At 50.0% G+C, this 17,115-nt stretch overlaps 1 protein-coding gene across 1 annotated transcript in view; it reads left to right on the top strand.

The window, feature by feature from the left end:
* The first annotated feature begins 739 nt into the window (after positions 1 to 739).
* PDGFRL (platelet derived growth factor receptor like) overlaps positions 740 to 17,115 on the top strand; it is a 40,528-nt gene continuing 24,152 nt past the window's right edge. Inside the window, exons 1-2 of the mRNA XM_054720103.1 lie at positions 740 to 889; positions 9,434 to 9,734. Coding sequence (XP_054576078.1) covers positions 835 to 889; positions 9,434 to 9,734 — 356 coding nt within the window. The 5' untranslated portion in view covers positions 740 to 834. The remainder of the gene's footprint in view (positions 890 to 9,433; positions 9,735 to 17,115) is intronic.

The raw sequence follows: 17,115 nt of genomic DNA on the forward strand, positions 1-17,115 counted from the left end.
GGGCAGCCCTGATGCTGTCCCTCTGACCTGAGGCTTTCACAGTCCGCAGGCACAGCTGAGGGTGTGTGGTGTGTGTGTGTGTGTGTGTGTGGTGTGTGTGGTGTGTGTGTAGGGGGAGGGTGTGGGGTGTGTGTGTTGGGGGCAGGGCAGCCCTGATGCTGTCCCTCTGACCTGAGGCTTTCACAGTCCGCAGGCACAGCTGAGGGTGTGTGGTGTGTGTGTGGTGTGTGGTGTGTGTGTGTGGTGTGTGTGTAGGGGGAGGGTGTGGGGTTTGTGTGTTGGGGGCAGGGCAGCCCTGATGCTGTCCCTCTGACCTGAGGGTTTCACAGTCCGCAGGCACAGCTGAGGGCACAGGTGATGGCCTTCTGGGCACAGGTGATGGCCTTCTGGGAAGGAGATAATCAGGGGGCTGTTTACAAAGCTCCCGGCTCCGCCTGAGTGGGGGGGACAGTTGGACCTTTCTGGCCGCAGGGACCCTGCCAGCACCGCAGAGCGCCCGGCCTGGAGGGGGAAGTCCAGGAAGACGCCCGCCCACCTGGAGCAGCTAGGGATGGGTTCCCTGCGCCCGCCCTCCCCGCCGGGCCACCAGCGCCGCTCCGCGCCGCGCCGCCAGGGGGCAGGAGAGCTCACACACGGAATTTTAAAAATCCCAAGACTTTTCCCCCAAAACTGTGTTCCTCCTCATGAAACCGAATCCTCCAGCTGTGGCGTCCCAGGCGCCCGCCCCGACCCGCCGGCTCCCGCCCCGAGGCGGCGCCCCTGCCCGCGCCCCGAGCTGTGCGCGCCTCGGACCCGCGGTGCCCAGCGCCTCTGCCCCGACCGTCCGCCCTGAAGATGAAGGTGTGGCTGCTGCTGGGTCTTCTGCTCGTGCACGAGGCGCTCGAGGATGGTGAGTGACTTAGAGCGGCCGTTACAGGTCTGAGCCCCGACGTTAGCGGGGGTCCCCACCCTCGTCCTCCCGCCAGCTCTTCCTAACTCCCGGCCTTCGGAGGCTCGGCCCCGGCGCCGCCCCCTGCCACGTGCACCTGCCCCTCCTAGCAGGGTCTCCCTCCCTCCCTCCCTTCCTCCCTCTCCCCACCTCCCCTGGGGGCCCCTGGGCCGGCGGCAGCCACCCCGACCCTTCGGTGCCCACCAGGAAAGCTCCGCGCTCCCTCCCGGAGCATCCCGGCCAGCGCCTGGGCCAGCCCGAGTCAACGTGTCGGTCTGGGAGGTGGCAGGACCCGCAGCCGGCTTCCACCTCCGAGCCTCGCATCAGCTCGGGATCTCCGCTCTGAGGGCGGGGGGGCCCCCTGAGCCGGGCAGTGGCTGGTGCTTTTGCAACACTCCCAGTGCCTCCTCCTCCAGGCCGCAGCCCTGGGTTTGTGTCCTCGGCCACCTGGGGCTTGCATCCTGCAAGACCTGCCTAAGCAGTCCTGGCTGGTTTGGCTCAGTGGATAGAGCATCGGCCTTCGGACTGAAGGGTCCCAGGTTCGATTCCCGTCAAGGGCACATGCCTGGGTTGTGGGATCAGTCCCCAGTGGGGGGTGTGCAGGAGGCAGCCAATCAATGATTCTCTCTCATCATTGATATTTCTATCCCTCTCTCCCTTCCTCTCTAAAATAATTAAAATATATTTAAAAAAAAAAAAAGACCTGCCTAAGCCTTCCAGCAAATACTTCTATGGCTGAAACCTCAACACGAATCCAAATCCCACAGCTGTTCCTTACACCTCCTATCTGAGTGGATGGGGAAAGGTGAAGCGCGCTTTTTCCAACGCGAGCCTGTCCTGGGCCCACGCTGTTTTAAAGACTCACAGCCACAAGGTCAGGCTGTATTTTGATGTGTGTGTGTGTGTGTGTGTGTGTGTGTGTGTGTTGTTTATGTCTGTGTCTGTCTCCACGGTACCGTCAGCATTCGATCGCCTCGCTGGCTCCATTCGTTGGTTGATCAGGGTTATGTGTGCAGTACACTGCGCATCTGGGTCCATCCTGGCATCCTGAACCCGCCCTTGGAATTGCTCAGCCTCGGCCCCGTCTCTGCTTAGTTTTGGTTGAAAAGCAGCTTTTGTTGTTATGCAACCTCACGCTGGAGCCAGCTCAACCTGGCTCGCATTTTACCCACCACTCAGCCCTGACCAGTTCCTTTCTTTCCCGTGAAACTAGGGGCGCTGGCCAAAAAATACCACATCCTCCTTTGCAAAGTCCAAGATGGTTGTGGGACTTGAAGCTGAGCGTGAGGATCCTTAAGCCTCCTGGAGTCTTGCTGAATAAAACGTAGGGAGTTTCTCTACTCGGGGAAGCAACAGGTACTGTTTGCCCAGAGAGGAGCTGGCGTGAGCTCACGTTGTAAAATGCGATACGAAACCGCTCCTGGCAGGTCCGGATGGGATCGCTAACGTGACGGAAATGCAGTATTTGGTATTCTTTTTTGAATAAGGGCAGGAGATGGCCAGACAAAATAATTTCAGATAACCCACTCACTTGATTATACAGTTCACCCAAGATGCCTGCCTGAGGCTCAGGAAAGAGCGCCCGAGGTTTTTCCGGTCGACGTGTGCCCAGACGGTGAGAATGGTTGCACGCTGCCTGAATGAATTAGCATTATTTCAGTCAAATGTCATCCATGCGCGCAGTAAACAGTTGTGAGACCATCGGAGAAAGTTGAACGCAGATGAAACCCTTTATAAGAAATAATTGGTACATTTTAGGCATGGCAGTAGCCATTGTCTTTGTTTTTAAAGTATCTACTTTAAAAGATAGAGTATAGACTATGAATAAAATACTGAGCACATAATTAGAAAAGTAAACCTGCCCCGTTAGATTATATAACATTTCCCTAAACCTATTACGGATGCCTCTTCTGGTTTGAATTATGCTGTGGCTGGCTGGGGCTGGGAACAGGCCAGTCAGAGTGCCAGGCTCTGATTGGCAGGTTGGGCTGTGGGGCATGGCCACGCCCAGACACAAGGCCATGACTCACCTTGTCCCACTGCCTTCCCCTGTTTTCTGATCACTCCCCGGAGAGGGAGAGGCCGTGGGATAGAAAAAGGCTGCCCTGTGAGCGTGTAGTGGGTGGATAGCTGCTCTAGCCCAGAGGTCGGCAAACTCATTAGTCAACAGAGCCCAATATCAACAGGACAACGACTGAAATTTCTTTGGAGAGCCACATTTTTTAAACTTAAACTTCTTCCAATGCCACTTCTTCAAAATAGACTCGCCCAGGCCGTGGTATTTTGTGGAAGAGCCACACTCAAGGGGCCAAAGAGCCACATGGGGCTCGCGAGCCGCGGTTTGCCGACCGCGGCTCTAACCCAACAACGCGTGCCTGCCTGATTCCAGAATGCTTTAGAGTTGTAGGAGTGATGTTATTTCCCCTCATGAAGTAATGTTCTTTCTCCTCCGGTTCTGAAATGGCACACATTCCTCTTGAATCATGACAGGGTGTCATGAAAATAGTTACTAACCAGCCCGAGATCCCACCAGGTCGCCATGGCTCGCAGCACCTGGTTGCCAGCTTTTGTGTGGAGCACCTGCCACGGTCTTTACTGATGGGTGCTGCTCTTTTTACATTAAGAAATATAAAGCCACAGGTACTTACCAACTTTTGATCATCTACATCAGGGGTCCTCAAACTTTTTAAACAGGGGGCCAGTTCACTGTCCCTCAGACCGTTGGAGGGCCGGACTATAGTTTTAAAAAAACTGTGAACAAATTTCTATGCACACTGCACATATCTTATTTTGAAGTAAAAAAACAAAACGGCAAAAACACCCGCATGTGGCCCACGGGCTGTAGTTTGAGGACGCCTGATCTACATATTTTATCTGATGTCAGGAGTAAACTATGAAGCGTAATTGATTTGTGACTGCTGTTTCGTTGATCTTGATCAATGCTGATTTGAACCTCGGTCTCACATGGGTTCATTTTGGATCCTGTGAAAAGTTCTCTTTCGGGGAGGACGAAAGAGATTCATTTTGATGTGGGGGCAATGCAGCCAGATCTCTGTAAGGAGAGAAACATTAATGACGATTCTCTATCCGCACTATCATTTTTGTGTCTCAGTTTATTCCTTGGAAAGAGAGGGTAAAAATTAGTTCGGAAATTCTTTTTTTTTTTTTTAAACCCTCACCCGAGGACATATTTTTAGCGATAAAGGAAGGGAGAGAGAGGGAGAAAGGAAAAACATCGATGTGAGAGAAACATTAATTAGTTGCCTCCTGTACACACCCCGACTGGGGATCAAACCCAAAACCTAGATTTGTGCCCTGACTGAGAATTGAATCCCCAACCTTTTGGTGTACGGGACAACGCTCCATCCAATCAACTTCGCCTACTGGCCAGGGCCAGAAATTCTTACAGTGAGAAAAGAATTGTAAAAATTTTCATTGTTGGTAAGTGTAAATCACGAATGTTTTGAAGCATGTAGGATTTTGGCCTATATATTTGACATACAGAATAATCTCTGATCCCTAAACCAGAAGAAGAGAAATTTGAGGGCAAGAGAGAGGAGGGAGAGAAGGCCTGGGCATTGAAGGCTTTCCCTGCACAAGGTTGTAAAACCCTTACTTTGTGGTGCTAATGATCCAATGGAGAGGAGAGATGGAAAACAAACAAGTAAGGATTGATTTCCGGAAGTGACAAGTGGCATGAAGAATCAATAATCAGGGTGCATACATTTCCTAGGGCCGCTGTCCCCAAGTGCCACAAACCGGTGGCTTAAGACAACAGAAGCCCATTCCCTCCAGTTCTGGAGGATAGAGGTCTGAAATGAAGGTTCAGCAGGGCCACGGTCCCTCTGACACTCTGGAGCGTACCCTTCCCGGCTCGTCCAGCTTCTGCAGGTAGCCGGCTCCTTGGCTTTTAGCTGGATCACTCCCATGTCTATCTCTGTGGTCACATGGCCATCTTCAACCTGTAAGTTTCTCTTCACATGGCATTTCCCTGTGTGTGTGTGTGTGTGTGTGTGTGTGTGTGTGATAAGGACACCAGCATATTGGATTAGAGTTCACCCTAATGATCTAATCGTAACTCGATTATATCTGCAAAGATCCAATTTTCAAATAAGGTCTCATTCGCCAGCACCAGGGATTCGGACTTAAGTGTGTCATTTCGGGAACACAATCCACCCCGAAGCACAGGGTAAGCGGATGGAGAGGGCTGCGGATGAAGTGAGTGTGGGTGGGAGAGGAGAGGCAGAGGCCTGCCTGGAGGAGGAGGCAAAGGCTGCCGGTGTGAGAAAGGAGGCAGGCCCAGCAGCTTCCCAGTGGCCAGTGGGGCCCAAGCACCGTGAGGCCTGAGGCAGGACATGGCAAAGCCTTGCAGGGCACAGGAAGACGTGGGGTTTGGCTCTAAAGTAGATGAACGTCAAGGTGAGTCTTTAGCAGAGGCGTGCCCGTCCCTGGTTCATGTTTTCATATGTTGGAGTGCTTGGGTGGCAGCCAGGAGCCCGGACCAACTTAATGGTCTAAGCCAGTGGTCGGCAAACTCATTAGTCCACAGAGCCAAATGTCAACAGTACAACGATTGAAATGTCTTTGGAGAGCCACATTTTTTAAACTTAAACTTCTTCTAACGCCACTTCTTCAAAATAGACTCGCCCAGGCCGTGGTATTTTGTGGCAGAGCCACACTCAAGGGGCCGAAGAGCCGCACGTGGCTCGCGAGCCGCAGTTTGCCGACCACGGGTCTAGGAGAGAAGAGGCTTGGTCCGGGGTTGGTCACGGTGGATGGAGGGAAGAAGAGATGGCTTCAGGGTCTATTTTGAAGGCAAACAGTCCTCTCCCTGAGGATTTGCTGCTGGATTGGACACGGCGCAGGAGAGAAATACATAATCATGAGTGACTCTGAGGCTTTTGTCCTGAGAAACTGGTGAATAGACTTGCCGTTTACTGATTAAGGGACACTGGGACGGAGGTTCTGAGCGGCACCCAGGGTCGGCGTGGGCATCGTCAGCTTGCGCCGCCGCCTGGCTTTCCAAGCGCAGTGCTGAGTAAGCGGTTCAGGCCTGGAGCTTAGAGGCAACGTGAGGACAGGAACCGGGCAGCTCTCGGCATCTGAATGCTGCCAACGCCCGGGGGGCCGTGTGAGGCCACTCAGAGATGGAGTGTCCTTAGCGGTGGAGAGGACAGAGCCCCCGGGACTCGGGTCAGGCAGGAAGGGAAGAGGAGGGAGGGCTGCCGAGCACACTGAGGAGTTGTGGGGGATGTAGGAGGAACAGCCACAGTGCCCCGTCCTGGGAGCCGAGCAAATAAAGCTGTTTCAGCTAGAGAGGGATCCTTTTCCAGTATGTGAACACAAATAGGAATCATTACGCTGTACACCTGAAACTGACATAATGCTGTATGTCCATTGCCTCCATTTAAAAAAAAAAGAACAGCGATCAACCCTGTTCTAATGGATATTCTGAAAAAGGTTTCATTCAAAGTAAGGTCTTTACCTTGGAACAGAAGCATGTGATTCCTAGACGTTGCTGTGTTAAGAAAATGGTACCTTGAGAAATGGCAGGGGGGCGATTTGGAGGAGGGTTCTAGAAGAGAGGAGGGAAGGACAGGCTCGCATCTTTTTTTTCTTTCTTTCTTTATGTTGCGTGTCAGTGCCTTCCCATCGGCTCAGCGCTGGTTTCAGAAGTCTCAGTGCTCCCGTGGGTGTTTCACGAGGAACGGAAACATGAGCGTGAGGCACGGCCCTCAGTGCATAACCCCCGAGCTGCTCAGCACGTTTGCAGGGCAGACCTTCCCCCCTCACTGCCTGTGGGGAGAAAACACCCAACAGCTCCAGGTCTTTGATGTTAATGACTCTGATCTAAAGCGCAGCAGGGATTCTTCTAATGAATATATTGTCTCCTCCTGCACAGTTCTAGAGGATTAAAGAGTTAATAGTCAGTCAGTCGAACGAGGGTTCATTGCAACCCTCAGTTCGTGCGGAAGGATCACCGTCCGTTTTCCTGCGTTGCAGCCTTTATTCATTCATTCTGGGGACGGGGTTTTGCCCGGCGTCTCCCCGCTTGGGGAGTCTAATGTAAGCCTTGGGAAAGCATCCCCGGCCCTTCCAGGAAGGGTGTGCTCTCATCCCTGGCATCAAGTTTTGTTTGGCTTGGAACTCGTTGTCAAAGCCCAGGGCACAGAGACAAAGAAACCACTCAGACAATGGGGCTGCGCAGGAGGTTTGTGCCAACGCAGGGAAACTGCTGCAGAACGTTCATCTCTACGTGAACTGAAAGGCAAGGGCATGGCCCAGGGGAGACTCTAGACCTGGAGCCAAAGGGTCTGGTTTGTCACCACCTTCTTGGTGACCTGGGCGAGCGACTTGGCCTCCGTGGTCTCAGTTTTTTACACCTGTAAACCAGGGAGAATAAGAGCTCCCTTGTCCCCATCACCTGTTTATCATGGAGATCATCATGGGACATTATCATGAGATTACAAAACAAGGAGCACTTCACTGGCCCCTGTTGGGGTCAGACACTGCTCCCAGTATTTAAAACAGTAACTCGTTTACCGCCTGCCCCCCCCCCCCGCACCCCCAATCCATGAGATCATCGTTATTGCCATATAGTTCTCCATTTACAGATGAGGAATCTGAGGCAGAGAGAGGCTAAGGAACATCCCAAGATCACACAGCTAGTAGGTGGTAGCCAGGACCTGAAGTCAGTAATGATATTTAATGTTTTGGTTTTTATTATTTTACCACCTATTTCTCTATAAAATGCAGTAGTCTCAAAAAATGCAGTGGTAATGTACTTTCATTTTTATTTACCTACAATAGAAATTCTTACATGGTTTAGGCCTTTGAGAAATAATTTACATCGTTCGGCTGAAGAGTCGTATTCTTTACAAAGTAGGCCTGGGATTTGGGAGTCACTCAATCCTAGGACTGTCTGGGTATCTGTAGGGTCACTCACCTGACTCCTTTAACTTAGTGTCATCACCATAAACCACTGACCGATTCCATGGGCAGCCAGCTGGACAGGTGGGCCTGTTTGGTCAAAAGGTTAAATTACTTTGCAGGGATAATAGCACATATTTGGATGCATATTATTCACAATTAGGTCATCAAATGTTCCTGAGTAGGATAGCCACAGGAGCTGACAACTTACAAGTCAGACAAGTTGTGCATGTGCCCTAACTGGGAATTGAACTGTGACCTCCTGGTTCATAGGTTGACCCTCAACCACTAAGCCACGCTGGCCAGGCTGACTCACCTTGTTTTGTCACCTGCCTGGGCCACTGGCATAAGAATTGGTAACACTTGTCTTTTTGCATCTCTTGATCCCAATTTCAGTGTCTTTGTACTTTGGACCACTCCAAGCCTTTTGTACGCTAAGGTAGTACTGGATAAATACATCCATCAAAAAGGAAAAAAGGATTTTCTCCCGACTTATGCCACTTCTTTTAAACAAATGCCTTGTGATTCCCTCAGTTAGCCATGGTTCCTGTGCTTATCTGGTCAAAATAATCCTGGATGTTTATCTACATAGAGTGAGTGAGGACTTTGAATGAGGTTCAGAAGATCTGAGTTCTGCTCTCACTTTCTGCCAGGACCAGCGCTGAGCAATTTATGTAACTTCTCAGGGCCTCCTTAATTTTTTAATCTACAGCATGCGGACTTGACCTCAGTGACCTCTCGGGGGTCCGGTAAGTTTGGACACTGTGATTCTGTGAGTCTTTGAGCTCATGCAGGCAGATGCGCTGACTGCACAGTCTCCTTCTCATCCTGCTGGGGGCACCAGGCGCGTGGCTGCCGAGCTGGGGGGACAGCTGGGATTTCTGGAGCACGGGTTCAGTACTCGTTTCTCCCTAAACCTTGTGCTCTGTATGGACATTGTCAGCCCCCGGCACACAAAGACGCACGGTCCCCGCTTGTCTTGGGTAAATTTCCTAAAGGCTCAAAGTCTCCTGAGTGAGCTTGTGGTACCGGTTGTGTCTCCACTCACTGGAGACAACATTTAAACAGTAGATTCAAACTGAACAGTGAGCGCCCTGCGATTGCAAAGCAGGCACCAGGCCGTGTGAGTGGCTTCCATCCTGCCATTCCACTCCTTAGAGAAATAGATTCCCTTTCAGTCATGCATTGTTTTAAAGCTAAAGAATGAACCAAGAAAATGGTGATTATTGCTGAAAACGATGTTGGTAGATGAGGAGTGGGGTATTAAAAAGTGATCTGGCCTGGCCGGTGTGGCTCAGCGGTCAAGCGTCGACCTATGAACCAGAAGGTCATGGTTCAATTCTGGTCCAGGGCAGATGCCAGGGTAGTAGGCTCAATTCCCAGTAGGGGGCGTGCAGGAGGCAGCTGATCAACCATTCTCTCATCATGGATGTTTATCTCTCTCTCTCCCTCTCCTTTCCTCTCTGATATCAATAAAAACATATGTTTGTTTTGTAAAGTGACCTGTCTTAGGTGTTAAATGCCCTGGGTGTGTCACTCCTACAGCCCATTGTTCTCTCCTCACTTTTGTACTAGTTACCGGCCAACACCCTCCTAAGAACAAGCGTCCAAAGGAGCCAGGAGAGAACAGAATCAAGCCCACCAACAAGAAGGTGAAGCCCAAGATCCCCAGAACGAAGGACAGGGACTCGGCCGATGACCCGGCGCCGAAGAATCAGTCTATCATGGTGCAGATGACGGAGAGAGGGCGCTTCCAGAAGCCCGCTGCCACCCTGAGCCTGGCGGCGGGGCAGACCCTGGAGCTCCGGTGTAAAGGGAATAAAATTGGATGGAGCTACCCCGCATACCTGGACACCTTCAAGGACTCCCGCCTCAGGTGAGCATGCGTGTACCTTTTATTCTGCTTACATTGGGCCAAGGGTGTGTTTCGTTCCCTCAGTAAATATTGTATCATTTCTGACATTGACCATGTCACTCTACCAGCTTATAAAAATGGACGCTCAATGGGCAAAGGACATTGACTTTATTTCTTTGACCAGTTACAGAAAATTACTGCAAATCCTATGAATGGTGGTTAAAACTGAAGCCATATGACAAATAATTGAAACGGTGATGCATATAGGTATTTAAGAATGCATATTGTGAAAAATAATGGGTCCGATGCTGTATGTTACTTTTTTTTCAATCATAATGAAAACAGAAATGAGCTAACAGGACATTCCTAAGAGCAGCCTGACTGCATGTTCAACACGGACAAACCCCACCTCCGTCTGCATCTCCCGCAAGGACACCCCCATCCACTCAGCTGCTCAGCCAGAAACCCGGGGAGCATCCTTGCCTTGTCCTCTCCCATCACTCCCCACATCCAGTCAACCACCCCGTTCAGCCAATTCAGCTTCCTCAGAGCCATAAACCCGTCCTCTTTCCATCTCTGGTGTCACTGCCCCAGTCCCAGCTGGTGTCATCCCTCCCCACAAAGACCGCATGCCCCGGTGTGTCCTCCCCCGACTCCTCGCTGCAGCTAAAGTGATGTTTAGAAAGTGCTCATCTGGTCCTGTCACTCCCCTGCTCATCACTGGGCGGGTTTCCACTGGGGATGAGGTCTGACATCCTCACATGACTGCTGAGACCCTCCCAGCTCTCCGCAGCCTCTCGCCAGTCACCTCTCGCCTCTCGATTCGTGTCTCTGCTCTCGCTGGCTGGGCTCCTGGGACATCATCAAGTGCTTCGAGCACTCGGGGCCTTAAAACTTGGCTGTGCCCACTCTCAGCCCCTGTTCAGCGGCCAACTTCAGCCTCAGAGTCACTTTCTCTGGGAAGCCTGTGTCCGGCCCCCCCAGGTCTATTCCCATGGCCCCCGGCATCCTCTTCCGAGAACTCTTTATTTTTATTCCTGCTTCTTTGTTTTTCTAGTCTGTGTTTTTCACTGGGACTTAGCTAAGTGCTTGGCCTTCAGCTTTATCTATTGAATGATGGAATGACAGTCTTTCCCCCCTCATTCTCACACATATACACCTTGGAGAATAAATAAATTAAAATATATGTATAAGTAATCTCTCTCTATCTAACCTCTGGCATTAAGACCTCTTTTACATTTTCTTCTGAAGTTACTCTTGTGGCTTCATGGTGTATAATAGTGTAGGGTTTTTCTTACGGGATATTTGGTTGAACGAGTGGAGGGGGAAAGAATGAAACAGTTTTTCCCATTTGAATCTCCACACTTGAAATAAGTGTGAGCGTGAGTGTGTGTGTGTGTGTGTGTGTCCCTGTCCGTCCATCCCCTTAGAACAAAGCTGGAACTATTTATTCCCACAAACGTTTTAAATGTCTTCATTTACCAAAGTCAAGATTTACACTTAAAAAACAACAACAGATGGAGTCATTTGAAATTATTCAGGACATTTAGTCTTGGACTTATACAAAGTTCCTAAACCTAGATGATTTGGCCCTTAAAGATTTAATATTTTCTAGGAGTAGCTTCAAAGTTACGTTGGCCAAAATATGCTTGAAAATAGCTTAAGGACTCAAAGTAAAGGGAACATGGATCTGAATGGAAAAGAAATATCCAGTAGCTGAAAAAGCCAATTTCGACTTAACATTAAGTAGCATTCATTCAAAGCACAGTTAGGGCTTTATAAGAAAGTAAAGACAGATGTGGGCCCCCAAGGACTCTACACACACACACACAAAAATGTGGAAAATGTGAAAAACACCTAGTCATAACTCTGTATCACACAACAACCAAAAAAATCACGATTTATTTGACACCAGAGATTCAACAAATCGACTCTTGACATCTTTCCCGGAACGCGGGGCCTTTGGGTAGAAGAGAAGCATTCATTCGGTGTTTTCCTTTCCCGGGGAATGAGTTCTTTCCATCGTTCTCACAGCTTTGGGGTTGGAGGCTCCCCAGATGCATGTCTAACAGAACTCGGTGGTTGTGAGCCATTTTGGTAGCTTTCTGGAACGAAGTTCACATGCTACCCTATTTGTCCAAATGGAATCCTCTGACCGGAAGAGGAAGTGTGTGATGGACCAGGGAGGTCAGGCTGATGCACAGGCAGATTGAAATCCTGTCTTTACCACTAACCAGCAAAGTGGTCTTTGATCAGTAATTTCCTTGGAACCCTGTTTCCTCGTCTGGACTATGGAGATAATAGTACTGATGGTAAGTGCCGCCTGGCCCCTGGTAAATGTCCAGTAAATTATGACTAACGGTTACGAGGCAATGCGTATTTCTCAATCACAGGGATTCAAAAGACCTTTTGGGATATGTCATTGTGACCAGCACTCACATTAACCAGGGAATTATGCACAGCTACGTGGCTTCGAATATAGAGGATCCAAGAAAGTGTGTACACTTCTCTCCCACTTTCACTTAATTGATCAATTCTTTGTCATCTGGGACCTGTGTCCATCTTCCCCCTGAAAGTGTAAGCCCCTCCCTAGCCAGTTTGGCTCCGTGGATAGAGCATCGACCTGGGAACTGAAGGGTCTCGAGTTCTCCGGTCAAGGGCACATGCCTGGGTTTCAGGCTTGATCCCCAGTAGGAGGTGTGCAGGAGGCAGCAGATCAGTGATTCTCTCTCATCATTGATGTTTCTATCTCTCCCTCTCCCTTCCTTTCTGAAATCAATAAAAATTTATATTAAAAGAAAAAAATGAAAGTGTACGCCCCATGAGGGCAGATACCACATCTGTTTGGTTCCTGGTCAGATTCCTAGTACCTGGAACAGTGCCCGGCACATACCAGAACTCAGGAAATGGTTTCCTGGTTCCCGCAGGGGTTTAGTGACCCTGTCGGAAGTCAGTTCCTAGTCACATGCCTTCATTCATTCAGTATTTAAAGATAATTACACTTAGTGACACTGTTTATTGGAAAGTGTGAAAGCATTTTATATCCAGGGCGCTGTGTCACCTGTATCCATCCCTATTATCTCAGAGTCTGTTGTTGCTTGGCCTTCTGGAGCCATTCATTCGTCAGTTGACCCTCTTTACCCATCCTGACCCCTGTCTTCACTTCTCCCCCTCCTTCTATCTTAAACTCTTGAACACGTCTTGGGTAAGTTACTTTGCCCCCTGTTTTCCTTCACTTCCCTCCCATTTGGAAATTTCCAGCCCCAAACGAACTTGTTTACCTACTTCCTCTGGAGGCACGTGGACACGGAGGGCTGCTAAGGAAACCAGGCAGCTGGCCGGGCGGGTGCCATTGGTTCCTGGTCACCTCACTTGTGCCTGGCAAAGCAGAAGACATTTCTCTAGGGAGCTCACTTTTTTCCTCTTCTCAAATCTCTGATCTCCATCGCTCTCACTTTCAGCTAAATGATCACCTGATTTATTAGACATTGGGCCCCTAGAACTGTCTTACCTTCCTCTTATGGCATCTCTTTCTTCACTCTTCTCACAGCTTTAGTGGAGAAAGAGTTTGTCCACTTAACCCAGGCCAAAGTGTCATCTGTGCTCTGGATCTTGTCCTTACAATCTTTCTCAGGAACCTCAAGACATCAGGTATTGCCTTGCTGTTCTGGCTCATCATCCTCCCCTTCTCAAGGGGATTTTCTCCATAAATCTTCTCCATGTTAGGAAACCCCAGCCCAGTCCCACTACCCTCTGGCCACCTTCCTTTCTCTTCTTACCTTCACAGCCCCTTGGAAGAGTCTCTCTCTGCTTCCATCATCTTATTTTCCTCTCCTAGCCACTCTTCAACTCCTGCACCTGGCGCATGCTCCTGCTCCACATGCATTTATCACCCTGGTCAAGGTCACTAAATCCAGAGCTCACTTTTCAGTTCCCTGTGGCTGCTCCAGTAGGTCCATCCGCAGAAGGGAACACTCTCCTCTTGGCTTGCACAACGCTGTATGCTTCTGGTTTTCTTTCTGCCTCGCCGGCCTCTCCTCAGTATCCTTCCCCGGCTTCACATCCTCTGCTGTTCCATCTATTAAATGTTGGTTCTGTGCTGTCTTCTCTTCTCACTGCCTGCTGCCAAATGCCCTTCATCTGTCGTAGGTTAGATTAAATGTTTCTTCTAGGATGCTCTAGACTGAACTCTCCCACTGCCTGCTCACCCGCCTGGACCTTTCAGGAGCCTTTCTCTAAATGAAACCACCTGACACTGAGCTCTTGGTCTTCTGCACACCTGGTCCTCCTCCTGTGGCCTTGAGCTGATGACTGGCACTAATTCCACCCAGTTGTCCTTGACCAGAGGCCTGGGACTCACCTTGGACTCATCTTGGACACTTCCCTTTTACCTCCAATCAGCCCCCAGGCCCTAATGGTGCTGCTGTTTAACTCTTTCTTGAATCTCCCCACTTCTTTCCACCACAGCAGCAATAACCCGAGTCTCTCACTTACAGTAATCCAAGCTAATAAAGAGGGAATATGCAAATTGACAGTCACGCCATAACAAGATGGCTGCACCCATAGCAGAGACAAGGATTCCATAACACAAGATGGCTGCACCTACAGCAGAGGCTGAGTTCCCGTAATGAGCCTTAATGAGCAATCAGCAAGGACCTGAGGCTGCATGGCGCTGGGCCGGGGCAGGGGACCTGAGGCTGTGCCCCCATTCTGGTGGGGCTTGACAGGGGACCTCAGGCTGTGTCTCCCACTCGGCAGAGCTTGATGGGGGATCTCAGGCTGCAACCCCCGCCCCAGTGCCGGGCTGTGGGACCTGAGGCTGCGCGCACCCCCACCTCCACCCCACCCCCGCCTGGCGGGGCTTGACAGGAGACCTCAAGGCACGCCCCCTGGCCTGGGCTGGGGGACCTCAGGCCATGCCCCCCGCCCCAGTGCTGGGCCAGGCAACCTGAGGCCACGCCCCCCACCTGGCAGGGCTTGATGGGGGTGGTGCCAACTGGGTCTGGATCTAGCCCAATGGGGGTGAGGCTGGCAGGGTCTCACGCAATTTCAAGGTGCATGTGGGTGGGCGGGAACTTGACTCTGGGTCCCATGGCATGCCCCAGACTCTGACAGGAGGAAGATTTTTCATATACATTTTACTAATTTTCTCTCATCTCTGACACTTCTATTATAGAGAAAGGGCAAATAGCAATATTAAAATATTTCCTCTAATTAATTCCCTTTTAATGTGCACGAATTTCGTGCACCGGGTCACTAGTAATCACATAACTGCCTCCCTGTGCCAAAGCCCTAACCTGACCTCATTCCTCCACAGAGCACTGAGATCTTTCACAGAGCTGATCTGGTGCTGTCATTTTTCTGCCTCAAACTCTTCACTGGAGCCATTCTGCTGCCCTTAGAATAAAGTTCAAACTCCTCACATGGCCCAAAGGCCATGCATAGTCCAGCCCCTGCCTTTGCCTTCTGCCCCATTTCATTTCAACACACTGGAATAGCTGTGCTCCAGCCTGCAGATCCAGGCCTGCCACATCCTTCGTGAGAGCTCCTTGCTCCCGGACCTCACTTCCACCGGCCCCCGTTACATACCCTCGCTGCGCACTGATCATCAATGGTGCAATTACCATTTCCTCCCTCACTGATGCTGGTGCCCCTCTGTAGGCTGAAAGCTTGGCAGAGATGTCAGTGTATGCATTGGTGCTTCCCCAGCACCCAGCACGCTGCAGGTTCCACTGGTGTTTCAGGGAGAGCATGGTGCCGGGCCACTGAGCCTAGAGCTGGTCTTAAGTCAGGGCCCTGTGATCATGAGACCTGTGTCTCTGAACTTTAGAGATGAAAGGGACTTTAGTGTTTATCATGCTTATGCCCCTCTTTCTAACAAATGAGGACACTGAGAATCAGTGGGGATAGACAGCTCATCCAGAGAGACAGACTGGTGAGGGGCAGCCTGAGTCCTAAACTGTGCCCTCCTGCTCAGGTGCTCCGAGTGTGGCTAGTGGCATGGTGCAGACCAAAGAACATGCTTGGCTTAAGGAAGGGAGAAGCTTCAGGGAAGATAGATGTGTGTCTACTTTTGTTGTTGTTCCTTGGATACTAGACTGACAAATCTGATTTCTACAGTTAAGCTTCAAAACAGAAATAAAATTCTTTTCCAGCCATGGTGGTGGGTTGAAAGTGGATTGATTTCAGATGTTTTGGACACTAGGTGTTAACACATCACTGTGGCTGTGGAGAAAGGGGAGCTCTTATAGAAGGCTGTCTGATGCCCACCCTAGAAGTGATGTGTGCCTTCAGGTTCTCCAGCCTCATTCTGAGATGCTTTCTTTTGCCTTGGAAAAGAAGAACAACATAAAATAAGGGAGGGCGGGAAGATGGAAGCCAAATGGGAGAACAGAAAGGGAATGAGGCAGAGGAGTCAGTAAGCATTCAATGAATGGTAACATATATGCAATCAATACTAATAACTGTTGTCAGAAAAGTATCCTCACTCTTTTCTGATCTCAGAAGAGAATGGAGAGCTTATGTCATTGGACGACCACGAGATGGCAGTGTTCAATTGTCTTCCTTTCGCCAGTAAAAAAGCATTTCAAATGAGGGCAGATTGGGTAAAATAATTGCACACTTGTGTTTATGGTTCTTTCAGCCTTTTAGCCCACCCAGTGGTCACAGTTTAGAGTTATATCTTAAGCAACATAGAATTCAATTTCCCAACAAACAAATTAAAAATGTCGTGGGCGTGTGTCAGATTATGTGCCCTGAGTACTGCTAGTCTGCCCAGAGCCCTGGGCCCTTTGACTGGCTTAGTTGGCTCCTCAGTGGCCACAGTAAAAACTGATTCGGATTTTTATTCCAGACTCAGTATATCCCAATCACACAGATCTCCATTCTCTTCTTTTTTAAAAAAAAATATATATTTTTTTATTGATTCCAGAGAGGAAGGGAGAGGGAAAGAGAGAGAGAAACATCAATGATGAGAAAGAGTCATTTCTTGACTGAAATGTTCCTTGGGTACTAGACTAACTAGGCTGCCTCCTGCAGGGCCCCTACTGGGGACCAAGCCCAAAACACAGGCATGTGCCCTTGACCGGAATCGAACCCGGGACCCTTCAGTCCGCAGGCTAACGCTCTGTCTACTGAGCCTAGCTGGCTAGAGTGGACAGAAGAGTGAGGATACTTTTCTGACAATAGTTATTAGTATTGATTGTATATGTGTTACCATTCATTGAATGCTTACTGACTCCTCTGCCTCATTCCCTTTCTGTTCTCCCATTCGGCTTCCATCTTCCCGCCCTCCCTTATTTTATGTTGTTCTTCTTTTCCAACAAGTGTTTATTTTAGCATCTACAGCCGTCACAGTCCTGTGCTATGTGGATGCTGGAGATACGATAATGAGCAAGACAGA

The sequence above is a fragment of the Eptesicus fuscus genome, chromosome 8 (assembly GCF_027574615.1).
Source record: "Eptesicus fuscus isolate TK198812 chromosome 8, DD_ASM_mEF_20220401, whole genome shotgun sequence".
In the NCBI taxonomy this organism is placed as follows: Eukaryota; Metazoa; Chordata; class Mammalia; order Chiroptera; family Vespertilionidae; genus Eptesicus; species Eptesicus fuscus.